Source organism: Sebastes umbrosus, chromosome 14, assembly GCF_015220745.1.
Source record: "Sebastes umbrosus isolate fSebUmb1 chromosome 14, fSebUmb1.pri, whole genome shotgun sequence".
Lineage (NCBI taxonomy): Eukaryota > Metazoa > Chordata > Actinopteri > Perciformes > Sebastidae > Sebastes > Sebastes umbrosus.
Window position 1 is genome coordinate 16905813 of NC_051282.1, and position 14438 is coordinate 16920250.

The 14438-nt window shown below is 45.0% G+C and overlaps 1 protein-coding gene across 1 annotated transcript in view; it reads left to right on the plus strand.

Moving 5' to 3' along the window:
- The window catches only part of cacng2a (calcium channel, voltage-dependent, gamma subunit 2a), a 73697-nt gene that overhangs the window by 43164 nt on the left and 16095 nt on the right, over positions 1-14438 (plus strand). The window contains exon 2 of the mRNA XM_037791824.1: positions 9252-9335. Coding sequence (XP_037647752.1) covers positions 9252-9335 — 84 coding nt within the window. The remainder of the gene's footprint in view (positions 1-9251; positions 9336-14438) is intronic.

Genomic DNA, 14438 nt, shown 5'->3' on the forward strand with positions numbered 1-14438 from the left:
TTTAATGCAGCCTTGGTTTCAGGCCTTCATAGAGGGTGGTAGAGCGTCGACCATTTTTAATCCCTGAACGATTTGATCGGATGCCTCTCGAAATTATACCCTGTCGGCATATTCTGTTTCACTTTGCAGTACGTCACATTACTAAAACTAAAGATGTTCTAACTGTCATTTCACTGTGTCTTTAAGTCTTCACACAACAGTTCTGCTGCAGCGCTGACATGAAAAAAGCATGTTTTCAGAGGCGGAGATGCTACATCTGTGTTGTGTGTGTGTGTGTGTGAGATGGGGAGAAGGGGAGACGGTGCGTATGGGCCTCCCTGCCTTAGCGGGGTTATTACCAAGATGAATATAGTGATTATAAGGATGAATAAGGTGTGATTATGAAGATGAATAAGGCGATTAGGGCTCTTGTCACTGCTGCTAGGGCGGCTGTTCATTAGAGGGGAGAGGATGTCAGCGTGTAACATGCGTGAACCCATTACCTTTTCATCCACAGGGGATTTATACGCACATACCTCTACATGCATGCACATGAGAGTGCTGCAACGCCAGACCAGAGGAGGCCATTTGTGTTCATTTGTGCTGTTAAATGACCCGTGTATGCAATAGATCTCTTTCTATTGGCTGCTCGGTGCTATAATCCCGCTCATGTGTTTGACCCCGAAAGGATGCGAGCACACCTGCTGCTGTGTGGAGCGAACGCTGGCTCGCAGTGCTGGTACTGTAACAGCAGCTGACTAATGCTGCATGCTGTGTCACTGTGTGTCCAGGGGTTAAAGACACCTCACCGGCTCCGTCCATGTGATCCTCCCCTATCCCGGATAGCTACTGTATATCCATGGCAACCGAAGCGAACCGTTCTGATGTCCACATGGCAACGGCTGCCGTAGGGACTGAGGATGGAGGTGGGAGGAGGAGGATGTGGGGGAGGGGAGAGGGGTTCTGGATGCTGACGCACTCGGTGGCTGCCTGGAAAGTTTTTGAGAATGCCGCCCACTGACGAATCAGAAGTGGGCTTGAATCTCTCTCTCTAACTCTTTATAAACGCCACCTCCTACTCAGTCAAGAGTCCTCCTGACCCCCCCTCACTCCACCCTCCCCTTCCCATCATGCACCTCCTCCGTGTTTGTGTCTCATCAAACCTTTGTCTCTGTCTGCAGCGCTGTGGCAGCTGTGATCATGTTTGATCGCTGTTTGAGGGTTTGGTGTGTGGGCAGGCCCGACCAGGATGTCTCTCTCCTCGGGCGTCCAGGAAGCATTCGTCCGGTTCTGCTATACTTTTCCTTTCTGCACATTATGTACAGTGTGATGATGGCCAATGTGAATACAACCCTGGTGTATGATGGGGTGTGCTGGATCGGACACAGTGGCAGTAACGGTGACTAGTGCATTTTCGAGGATTTGGAGAAGCAGTCATTACAGCGGCTCACTGCTTCCAATTAATTTCAAATCACTTGTCCGTAATCTCTGTTTGTGTTTGAATCCAGTTTTTGTGGAAAAAATTTGTTGCATATTATAGCTACAGTCTGTAACATTAATACAAATAACTTTTAGTCATATCTGACAGTAGTACATGAGACAGATAATCTGAAAAAAAATGCTGTTGTGAGCACATCCCAGTACGAAACACACAGGCATCGTAGCTTCGTAGAGAGAGACGCCACTACGCGACTTTTGGGTGTGTCGTCTTTCTTATTACATATTTTCACAGTCTGATACTTCTACAATTTTACAACAAACTGAGACTTTCTTCACTTACAAAATGATCTTTTAAATTGGAATCAAACAAATATTTGTCTGTCGTCGTTGAGTACCGTTCATATTTTTTTCCGAAATAAGGTCCCATGGTGGTCCACCGGAAGGGATGGGTCTAGATATGCCATAGAGGCAACTCTCTATGTCTATATGTCATTTGCAAGATTCAACTGCGGCTGAAGAAAAACAAATGGATCAGAGCCGAGGATTCATTCACCAGAAACGCTGCCGTCGATCACTGCTCACAAAGCTCAAACTCCGACCAAACGGTCAAACTAGGCAGCGCTGATCAAATATGAATCAATATTCTGTTACTGTAATGCCTATTTCTCACCTCAAATGTTTTCAGAAACAGTGTACTGTTTAGCTGTAAAATGAGAACGTTTGTAACCCGGCCACCATGTTGAAATCAGTCAAGTCAAAACCAAGCACCGCCCACCAGCTGGAGCAAACTCTCTCATTTTACAAATGCCACTAGGAGCACTAAAAGGAGGCAGGGGAACCAGATTTTTTCATAGATTATTTGCCTCATGCTTCTGTTTTCAGACCCTTAAGGTTGCCCACTGGTCAGGACAGAGAGAGAGAGAGAGAGAGAGAGAGAGAGAGAGATGGGGCCTTTAACCATCTCTTACTAATAGCCTCATGATTAATAAAAAGAAAAAATCTCACATCGTAGTGGGAAATTTGGCCCTCTCACCAAAATAAACTATGTTAGCTATTGCACAAATGATAATCAGCATGCAAGTAATTTACAAAAAGCTTCAGTATAACACGTTTATGACTTTCATTTAATAGCGCCGCCTATGGTGAGCGTCAAGGAGGGAGAAATGGGTTGAAGTTAAAACTTGCAGGAAGTCCTCAGCAGCAGGCCAAAAACTTCCCACTGAGAAAGATGGCAAGAGAGAAAACGAGGGGTTTTCTTTTCTAATAACCAGGAGCCAGGGGCTGAACTTCTGGTATCAATAGCTTTAGAAAATCCTTTATAAACTGCATCCCAGCCCTCTTTTAACCAGTCAACACCTGAACCTTGGAAGGCGTCCACATTAAGCTGAGCTCTGCCTCAGCTGGAGCCGGTCCAGCACCTTGCACCTATATGTGAACATCAGCCCCGGGGGGAAGCTTCTTTTTTTTAAAAACATGAATAGAAAGCAAGACGTCACCGAACCCAGGAATAGCTTCTCATCGTGGTTGTGTGTTTGTGCCAACGGGAGGCTGAAAATGGGCTCGACGACGCTGACCGGATAAACCCAGGGTCCCTCAGGAGCAGGACCCAGAGCCTCGCTGTGGTGGACAACTATAAATCTACAACCACCCACCCCCACGACGACCCCCTTCTCTCCACTCCACTCCACTCTTGAGTGCTTCTCCGTCTCTCCAGGCTCTGTGGTAATGAAGTGCTTTATGGCTGCAGAGGACGGGAGGGGACGCAGGGGGCACGGGGTTAGCCCATAGCTCATTCCCACTATAGGGGGGCCAGCGGTGACTGGGCTGATTGACTGAGTCTGGACACTCATACACATCACCCAACCCGGGCACAAGGGTCCGAGGGGGTTTGGTGATCTCAGCAGGAGATCTCAGATAACCCGCTCCCTTTTTTTAATGACGGCTCTATGAATCATTACCGCATGATTTACACCGCTCAGTCAGGCTGAGCGGGCTACGGTTACCGTCTGGATTTCACCACCATCCCAAAACCTCGTTCTCGACGAGGGTTTAGAGTTCGGAGGGTTTCATTTTTCATTTGTTGTGTTAAATAATCCAAATTCCTCTGAGACTCAAACGGTGATTAAAGGCTACACAAATAAGCTTGACTTGCTGCTTTTAAAGTCGGGGAAACATGTTGTGACCTTGTTAGTTAATTCTTCACGTCATAATGTTTGACTTTAGAGAATTAAATGCCATAGAAAAGCACAAAAACCTTTGCCTTCTTGTATTTTAATATGAAAACCCAACTGGATTTCCTTACCACTGAGCTGAATTTTACTTTTTAGTCTCAGGCATACAACAAAAAGCTTATTAAAAAATGTTATCAAAAATATTTGATCAGTGTTCAGTACATTTTTTGATCAGGTTTGAAAATGACACAAGCTGCAACATCGTGGTTCAGTGATGGAAATGTAAGTCTGTCACCTGCTTTGGTCCAGACTGAAATTGTAGGAGCCATGAATGAATTCAGAAACGTTTGTAGTAATGTTAATTAGGTTTTTGATGGTTTATAGTTTTGGTATTGGTATTGGTTAGAGTTTGTGATATTGTCATTTATTATTATGTGATTGCAATGTATTGAGAGAGTTGGGTCACATGGATATGGAGTTAATATTATCAGCTGGGTGTGACAGGGAAGAGAGGGGGAGTGAGTCGCTGTATTTTTTTGTTGACTTTCTTTTGATTGCTGTTGATTATCGTGATTGATCATAGTTCTGTGTATGTTGCAATAAGTTGATCCTTTATAAGATTTTATTCAGGGTATATTTGAATCTCAGTGAATCCTTTCGGTAGCGCATCAGGCTCTAGCAGCTTTTAGTTTGTTTCCTGAAGTCGCTACAGAAGTATTTAATATTCTCAACAACTATTGGATGAAATTTTGTACATATGGTCCTCAGAGGATGAATCCTACCGACACTTTCTCACTACCAACTCGTCAAATACTGATGCTTGGTCAGCGGGCCTATACGCTTCAAACTATGACGCTCTAGTTTTGGACGCGTCAGGGACGGCGTGTCAGTTTCCTCTCATTACATACGTGGCATCTTTTCAAAATAAACTTCCAACATAGGTTTACTTAGTTTTTAGATTTACTTCTGCAACAAAAATACTTGGATTGGTTTAGGAAAAGTTGGTGGTTTGGGTTAAAATAAGTATGTAAGTTACATAACAAAACTAAGGTCAAATAAGTCGACGTTGACTTGATTTCACACGGGACAAAAACAGCGGACAAAAACATCCTCCCCTTCTACCCGCCCTACACAGACTTTCTCGCTCTTTCTACTACGTCAGTTGCTTTGATGTCTAATAATGACGCGGATGGGTTAACATTGGCGTTAATTGAAAGCCTGGTGTGTCTCGTACAGACGCTAAAGGGTGCCTCGGTGCGTCGGTTCCAGATGCTGAGGGGCACTGCCCAAGTGTCTGTATTTTACGAGTTGGGAGTGAGAACGAGATGATCCTACAGACTTTGCACCGTCACCTTTTCAACCACTGGATGAGATCGCTATGATATTCAGTTCACACATTCATGTCCCCCTCAGGATGAGTTGTGATAACTTTAGTGATCCTCTGACTTTTCAACTAGCACCATCACCAGGTCAAAGTCCCAATGGTACCTGTTAAACTGCCAGCATGCTATCAGTTCAAAAGACCGCTGTGCCTAAGTACAGCCTCACAGAGCCACTAGCATGGCTGTAGACTCTTTAATCCCCAAATCCTGATTCTTGTTGCTTTGATTTGACAGTTAACAAAACATTTGGGATCTTTAAAGCACTTTAAATGTCGCTCTCCTGCCCCTTCATCCAGGTTCTGTCAGCTAAATGTGAAACTGCAAAAAGCAAGACTCCGTTTTCATGTGACTTTAAACAGGGAGCCCTTTATAGTAACCCAGCGCACTGTGTTGAAAGTGTTGCTCAGTGGATACAGGTGTTTCTCTTTAAGTGATAAGTGTTTTGACCCAGTACACACCTGAGCCTCCGGTAACACCTCTCCATTCAACAGTGGTCCCCCTGCCAAAGCTCTTAATGGCCAGACGGCTCTCTCCACGCCTCGGCCCTGCGCTCACACTCACGTGGGGAGGTCCCTGAAATGAAAATGCCATTATAAAACATTTACCAGCCTGCTGAGTTTACATGTCTTACAAGAAAAGGACCGTTTGGAGCGGTTAAGTGTCACATAAATCTTTCAGCACGCTAATTGAAGTGGTTCCCCCAACAGGCCACTCTCCACAGCTGCTATTACAAATCGCACAACTGCGGATGGGACGGCCAGCTGCAAAACCAAATCTTACACCCACTTGATAACGTTGTTAAGACACACACATGGCGCTCTGTGGGCTGCTGCTGCTAGTTTGCTCAGACAGCCCCGCTGGGAGCGTGCAATGTAGTCGTATGTAAACACAAGTCATCTTTCAGTGAAATAAGCTCTGAGAGGCGGCACAAGTGTGTTCTCCTCTCCTGGAAATACAACTTATTTAGAGCTTATTTAAGCAGGCAAGTTGAAGAGGAACATGGTGTTATTTTCAGCAGCAGCCTGGGGGAGTAGTTGCAGGAGGTGGCGGGGTTACACCTACAGTACAGTATGCACCAGCTCATATCTGAGAGCTGGCGTGCCACAGCTAGCTGCTGCCGAGCATCTCCACCAAAGCTTCTGAGGATTACTTTGAGCTTTATGCTGCGGCGCTAGTTAACAGAGATCACCTTCCAGCTGATTGGAACGAGCCCAGTTCTCTAATCTGCAGTTTCGTGTCGTATATCAGAGCGTCAAGTTCAAAACTGTGCAGGTCCGTTAAACTCTGGAGGGCCTTTTCATGGCTCAGCAATTACTGAGGCCTAAAACTGTGACACTCAAACTTGATGTATTCCACCTCCCACTCCATCTCCCCTCTCTGTCCTTCAAAACCTCTCTGTTCCCTGCCCTTCCTATATTTATTCTCCCCTCCTCCTTTTTCTTTCTCCCTGCTTTCTTCTGTCTTTATCCCTGTCTCTCTGCCACAAAACCTGTTGATGAAAATCAATAAGTGTTTTTATATTATGGGCGAGAGCTTAAGACAGTGGGAGAAAGGAGTGGACACGCACACAAAGTTGGGACATTGGATTGTGTCCCTTAAGGATTTGTGGGTTTTTCATGCCAACCCGGTCTCACCAAATGGTGTATGAATGACATGGCAATTTTTAAATCATTTCGCCTGCATTAACAACGTCCTTCTTTCTTTTGGCGTCATTTCATGTAGTCTGTATGAATAAATAATTTCTTTCTTCCCCCTTAATTATATCTTAAGATCATTTATACCAAATTTACATTTAGCAGATCATGATTTTAGTAGCACAGAGCAGTGGGTTACACCTCTGTCTCCAAATCCGACTGTCCCAGGGTTGCGGGCAGATAAGCAGTCGGTTTACTTTCGTTAGTGGCTAGAAGGGAACCAGCAAACTGGGGAAACTCTGGCGAGATTGTTAAGGTTAGGCATTGACCTTGAATAGTTAAGGTTATGACCTTGAATACTTAAGGTTAGGCATTGACCTCGAATAGTTAAGGTTATGACCTTGAATACTTAAGGTTAGGCATTGACCTTGAATAGTTAAGGTTAGATATTGACCTTGAATAGTTAAGGTTAGGATAGGTCGTCGGGCAGCGAGTCTCACGAGTTTTTGCAGATCTCAGATCAGATTTCGCAAATTAGCGGGCTCCCTTCTAGACACGACCTTTACTTTCTCTGTGTTGGTTGACGTGGCGCTTCTCACAACATAGGTGCATTCACAGGCAGGCATAAGAAGACAGCACACACACAAGGATAATGTGAAACCCCTTTCCTCCAGATGCTACAAAGTGTTATTGACTTATTTTGAAGTTAATGTTAGTGACATTTTGACGCTTTTACCATACTTCCGTTACGTTGTTTACGTACTTATTTTAAGCCAAACCGTAATGTTTTCCCTAAACCTAACTAAGTAGTTTTGTTGCCTAAACATAACCACGACCGTTTCACAGTAACAATGTGGCGTTAAATGACACGTGAAAAGCCGTTTCACAACGTTAACCCAAGCCTAAAATGCGTCATCATGACACACAGAATGTCCATAAAATGTTGTGTTATTTATACGCCTTCCCATGAGATCAGATTGTTCATGCAGAGGTTCCCACACTCACCACTAACAAATTGTTGTACAGATGTTTCTGTTTTTATGCACATATATATTCAATTTACACATAAAAAACCTGAGTGGAAACATCGTAAATTAAAAAAAGAAAGCTGAAAAAAATCACAAAAAAAGTTTTTTGTTGCTGTATCGATAAAAACAAAGTGCAATGGACAAGGATGCCGCACATGAAGCATGTGACTTAAACTTCCTCTAAAAAGAGGAAAACATCAGATCTATATAGAGCGATGTAGTCTTCTTCAAAAGAAAACATGACACAAAAAAAAATGTCATATTTCCATCATGTTTTCAACCCTTTAAGGTTTGACAGATCACCCAACAGCAGTGGATAGAAACGTACATTAATTCTCTTTTTCTTTTACTGATTTTCTGGAAATTCTGTTCAAATTTGTGCCACGTTTGGATGTAAACTTCCCAAATGACATTGAGACAATCAAAACAAACATCTAAATCCATCCGTCCTGAGCTGAGTCTCTGAACAGACAGCGGCGGCCAACCCGCAGGTAGCTCCGACACCAATACTGCAGGCAGGTGGGAGAGCAGACCGAGGACGCTTTGATGGCTCTCTTTTTTCCAGGTGACACTCTGTCTAATGTCTGAGTGGTCATCACCGGGGGGTACCTCTCTTTCTGCTGCATGTGGGCCGTTCACAAAGTAATAACCGCACCCCGCTGCGCCCATCATGCCTCACTGCCAAAACCTCCTCGGCAACACCTGGCACCATGGTAACCAACACCTGTTCACCTAATTAGAGGAACACTGGAGGGAGAGGAGATGAAGAAGTTAATGAAACGCTAATCTGGTCCAATCAAACGCCCAGGCATCTGCAACAGCAGGTCGCCGTAATGGCCGCCTTATGGGCGCCTCCCCCGCCACGCCACCTTGAGTGACCTCATCAATGCCAAAACTCCGCTGAGAGGCTGCAAATAGAGGGTGAGCAGACATGAGGAAGTGGGAGGGAGAGGGATGCCGGCATGCTGCTTCCTGGATGGACAGAGTAGCTGGACGGCGCCAAAAGAACGAGCATTAAGAGATGAGGTTCCCCGTGCACAGCATGCTGGAGCGGTTCCAGGTCGCACCAGCTGTGCCGCTCTTGTTTACAAGCCGCCACCTGCTGCCAGAGAGGCCTGGTGTTCAGGTCTGCTTTCTGAAGAGCATCTTCTGGTCTGTGTGAGAGCCATGAGCAGAGGAAACGGTCCTCTATGAACTCTTCTCACACTATTTAGTAACTGGATAACCTGTTCTCACTCCCATCACGTCAAATACCGCCGTTTGGTCAGTGACCGTCGGCCTCAGAAACCAACGCACGGAGGCACCCTTTAGTGACAGTACGTGACAAACCGGGCTTTCAACTAACTCCAATGTAATCTGTTAAAGTTTGTAGCCGTTAATCTCTGTTTGAAAAAGTTTTCATGGTGAAGACATGGGACACTATGCATGTAACAAATGTATATTGACACGCCCTTTTCGGGTTCATCCAAAAGTAACGCTAGAGGGGTACCCTGTGCGTCGGTCTCCAATGCCGAGGGACGCTGTCCAAGCGGTGATATTTGACGAGTTTGCGGTTTGTCTTGTTGGTGTCTTCTTGTATTAACTCCTCTAAACTCTGTTTCTGTTTTTCTCCAACAGGAAACCTCAAAGGGATGTGTAAACAGATAGACCACTTTCCTGAGGAAACGGATTACGAAGCGGACCCATCTGAGTACTTCTTACGTGAGTATCTTGTCTTTCCACACAGAGAAATCTCTCTCTTGCACATTAGATTGATTGCTGCTCAAGTGTTTGAGGATAAATCACATCATAATCTCTGGACATAATATTTTAAAATCTGTCCCACTTCCTGCTCTGTCTCAGACTGGAGCGCGGTGCCAGTAACTGCTCTTGGCCCGCGTGTCACTGCTGTCTCTGCCTGCTTTTAGCACGAGGCCGGTCGGCCAGGCTGAGTCCTGCTGCCAAGCAGCTCGTCTGTTTTTACTGCTTGGCTGTGTGTAACATAACGTGCAGTGTTACAGTCGGCTGTGTACCCTGTAAACACAGCCCATTGATTTCTGCTCCCTTTCCCTTTGTGCAAGCGAGACAGAGATGCTTGTCCAACTCATTTGCCTGCTAATCCTAAAAATCACAACAATGACTCGGAGCTTGTGATGTACTGTTAGTGTCGTTAGCTCAATACTCTCTTCTGATTGGCCAATTTATGCGTTTGAGACGCTTATTTGTGAATTACAGACTCCTGAAGTCAGCAAGTTAAACAGCAACACCTTGTGCTAAAACTGAAAGTATCTAGTATTGCTTTTAATGTAGTTATAATGGTAATCTTACATGTGTTTATTACAGCGCTCCGCTGTTGTGCAACTTTCAGTAATACAGAAAACATTAAGTAACCAATTATAAATACTTTAAATAGTGGTTTATGTGCACACTAAATCCGTTAATCTATTTTCACTTCAGCAGATTTTAATTTAGTTTTCATTTTGGAAGGACAATAACTGAAGTGTTGCCGTTTTGCTGTTCTGGTCCAATCAGGAGGATTTTCTTTCCCTCTTTGTTGTGAAGCAACAATCTGTTAAAGCAGCTTTGATGGAGAAACTTTTTTGGAGAGCATCACTGCTTTGGAAAACCATTATTTCCTCAGACACATGTAACACAGTAGTCGTGTACAAGTAAGGGATTACAATCATTACATTACAGTAACAGTTTGTGGGGTCGTTTGTTTGCTGTCTTACTGGGAGTTTGAGGGTGGGTTGATATCATTTTGGTCTGTGCTCAGTGGAGAGACGGATGCCGAACGTGTTAGCTTGGACAGAAAAGGAGAAATGAGACTGTAAAGTTGTCTTAATTACATGTTGTGTTTTCTTAGCTGGCTGGCTAATGTTAACCATCATGCAATCAGGAATTCCCAGCCCGTTCTTATTCCCAGGGCGTCAAATACCGACACCCTGTCACAGCCGCCGTTCGATACCGCCGCACAAGACACCCTTTAGCGCCATATGCGATGCACCAGGCTTTCCATTAACTACAATGTACACCCATCCACAGCAACAGTAAATGCACAGGGAAAGTGCTGAGGTGACGTAGTTTAAAGAGCAGAAGCAACACACAGGGCGGGAGGGGAGATGGATATGTCCAATAAACACAAAGCGTTTATCCGGGAGACCGCTGTTTGTGTCCCATGCCTGAAGTTTCACCTCACAATCAGCTGCTTGAGGTCAAATCACATTTTCACTGTAAAAACGTAGTAAAAAAGTCCAAAAAGTGACGCCGAGGGATCTGACAAAGTGTCAGTATGTGACGAGTTGGGATGAGAACGTGTTTTTAATAGTAATACATAATTTGAAATTGGTTACATTTTTTCAAGTAACTTGAAACACAGATTATAAAATGGATTTCTTTGATATATTTGATAGAATGCCACATTAACTTTAGTCCCTGCTGATCCCTGATGTGGCTCCTCCTCCTCCTTTTCCTCCTCCCCCTCCTCCTCGTCGCTGCAGCCTGCAGTGGTTTGAAACTAGAAGTCAGAAAGTGTCCGTCTCCTCGTCTCCATCGGCGGGGACAGTAATTGAGGCCTCTCAGAGAGCCGAGCAGTGCGTGACAGTGCTGGAGATTAAGCCCAGCCAATTAGGCTGTGTTTGACTTAGCGCTCTGAGCGGTTGTTCCCGTCCATATGTGCCAGAGAGGACGGTTATGATAACAGCTCTGGTAATGATTCTAACAATGCCCGAGCCCTGGCGAAGGCAGATCTGTCTTTCTAAAGAGGCGTCTCTCAGGCTGGGGATGACAGGGTCACGGCGTAGAGTAGCCTTGCTCGGGCCCTCGGACCACCGACGCTCGTCTACATGCGTGTGTGTGTGTATGTGTGTTAACCTCTTCCCAGGCTGTGATTGGAGGAGAAGGCCGCAGTGCTCCCAGTGGCTTGCCAATTAGGACACTCACATCCATAAATATTTCAGCCTCCTTCTTATATAGGTCAGGCCTCTCTCGATCGCTGTCTCTCACACCCGGAATATTTCCTGTCAGGAGTTCCTGTTGGCATCTCTCTGGATTGAAAGAGCATTAAGCTGTTTATAAGGGTGCATGAAGAGGTCACAGAGGTCATCGTGGTGGGTGTCTCCGTATTAAACCCCTGTGATGTATTTTTTATATCTGCCCATTTCCATTTCATGGACGCACACCTGGTATTTCCATAATGCGGAGTTTCACGGCGCCTCTGGGCGGTCAAAGACAGAGAGAAGCTGCCGCTGCTCTCACAGGGGGTGGGGCGGGGGGGGTGGGGGGGGCGGGGTTGTTATGCAACAGACATATGATGTCACTTCAGGTGAAGGCCCCGGCGGAAGTGACATCACTGGGGAGCTCGCCGGTCCAAAAAATCAAGGGGACACAGCGGTGATGTCATCGCACAGCGTAGTTAGGAGGAGAGGGGACACACAAATCTGACTATATTCTGCTAAACATGCACCCCCGCTTCATCAAACACACACTCTGATGTGCCGTCACACACACACACACACACACATATATCAGTATTTTGTGTGTGTATGTGTGTTCCGTGAGCTCTCCCAATAGCAAGGCGGTTTGTACATCCACACGGGGTTATATAAGCCAGCTGAGGCACACTAAAGCGCCAGTGGGTTTTTAGATCATGCCGTGTCGGAGCTCCCATCATCCACTGCTCTACTGGGCGCTAAGCAGCTAAGGGAGAAGAAAGAGGGGAAGAAAACGCCCCGTTATGCAAGCTACTAATGCTAAACTGGAGGACATCAATTCACTGTAACATAGAGGGGAGTGAGTACATGTGAGGGGAGGAGGGATGTGTGTGTCTGACTACTATAGTATGGATGCTGGTGTGTTTATCATCAACTATTTTGATAATCCACACATTTTTCAAACTGGTTCCAGCTGCTTTCAACTGATTTATGTGAGAATAAATTACGGTTTTGGACTGTTGGTCGGATTAATTCACCTCCTGCTTTAGGAAATTGTGACAATTTCGAGATCAATTTCAAAATTGAGAAAATAATCCGTACAATAAGATTCATCGATATAGAAAATAATTGTTAGTGGCAGTCCCCCATACATTATGTGCTGCAAGGTATTCTCATACGTATGATATCTTACAAAATGCGTATCTTCATGCGTTTTCCTACGACTGTCCAGCAGCACGTGTCAATTTCCTCTTGTTACATGCATACAGTCTTTTAAAAATAAACTTCTGTCTACAGAGGAAACAACTTCCTTATGTTGAGGGCAATAAAACTACTTGGTTAGGTTTAGGAAAAGATCGTGTTTTGGGTTAAAATAACGCTGGGAGTGGCGTTACTTAAGTACGTAACTTAAGTGACAAATAAATCAAAGTTGAGTTCTGGTTGCACGCGGGACACGAACGCTGGTCTCCTGGGCCGGTGTTTTTATATCCACCCATCCACCCTGACCTCCTCCTTATACGCGGTGTTCGCCACTATTTATATTTCCTGGCGCGTGATTAAGTACATGAATGGATTTCGTGGGATATGTATGAAATTACAGTGTATTACTTTTAGTAGGTATAGCTGCAAACAAAGAATGAGACCAGTCATGCGCGCTCTAAACTAGTGCTGCATTAATGATTATTTTCATTATAGACCAATTGTTTAGTATCTGAAGAATGCCCATCACAACTTCCCAGAGTCCAAGGTGACGTCTTCAAATGTCTTGTTTTGTCTGACCAACAGTCCAAAACCTAAATCTATTCACTTTACAAAGATATAAAGCAGAAAATCCTCCCATTTGAGAAGCAGGAACCAGAGGATATTTGGCAATTTTTCACTTTTTTCCTCGAAAAATGACTGTGATTAATCGATTATCAAAATACATGACAATCATTTTTATAGCTGTAAAATAAAAACCTTCTGCAGGAATCTCTTCCATCATCTCACTGCTGATTCATTTATTGCACCTTGTTGTTATATGGTTTTTATTAAGGCTTGTGTGGGTTTCTTTCACTCCTGGCTGCTTCAGGCTGCATATTTGCTTGCTGTCAGATCACAAAGTGTTTTGTGTTTCTCACCCAGCAGCCCCCAATCCTGCAGCGTGTCCCACTTCCATACTATAAACTATATTCTGATGCAGTATTGGGGCCATTTTTTTAACCCTCTCAATTAACTTTCTTATGAACGTTCCCGGGTGTTTTTGCCCCCGAGCCGGCGTTAATCTCAGCCCCTGGTGTTTGCATGAGAGTATTCGCTGACATTGATGACAGAAGGGCAGGCCTGTCACAGCCTGTGTCACCCTGAGGCCTCGCGGCAGACTGGACGCTGGCCTCAACTGGCTTTGGCGTCGCCCGATAAAATCAATGGGTCTGGAGCAGGACACGCAGGGGCTTGTAGGGCAGAGCAGGGGGCGGCTGCAACGCTGGCCTGTCGACCACTGCCGAGTCTATGGTTTGTAAACAAGAGTGTGTGTGTGGGGCTCGCCAGAGGGCTTTAATGTGATCACATGACCTGAGATGGGGTTGTCAGACGGGTAGATAATATATTAATACAAGGCGAAGGAGTTAACATCCAGCTCGTGCCCCTGTGTGTCGCGGTGACATTGAGCATCCTGTTCCTCGAGCCGTATCCAAGACAACAAATAAGGAATCCATCGACTGATACATAAAACACACAGACTATAAATTAAAAGCCAATCATTTTCGTCCTGGTTGACCGAGTGAGTGCTAGCACTCTAACTTTATATCTTATTAACGGGGAATATAGAGAGACGGTGCAGCTTGTAAAACACAGAGGTGAGAGAGTGTGTCCTCATATTAAAGCGAGATTAGAATACGCAGCGTTGGACTGT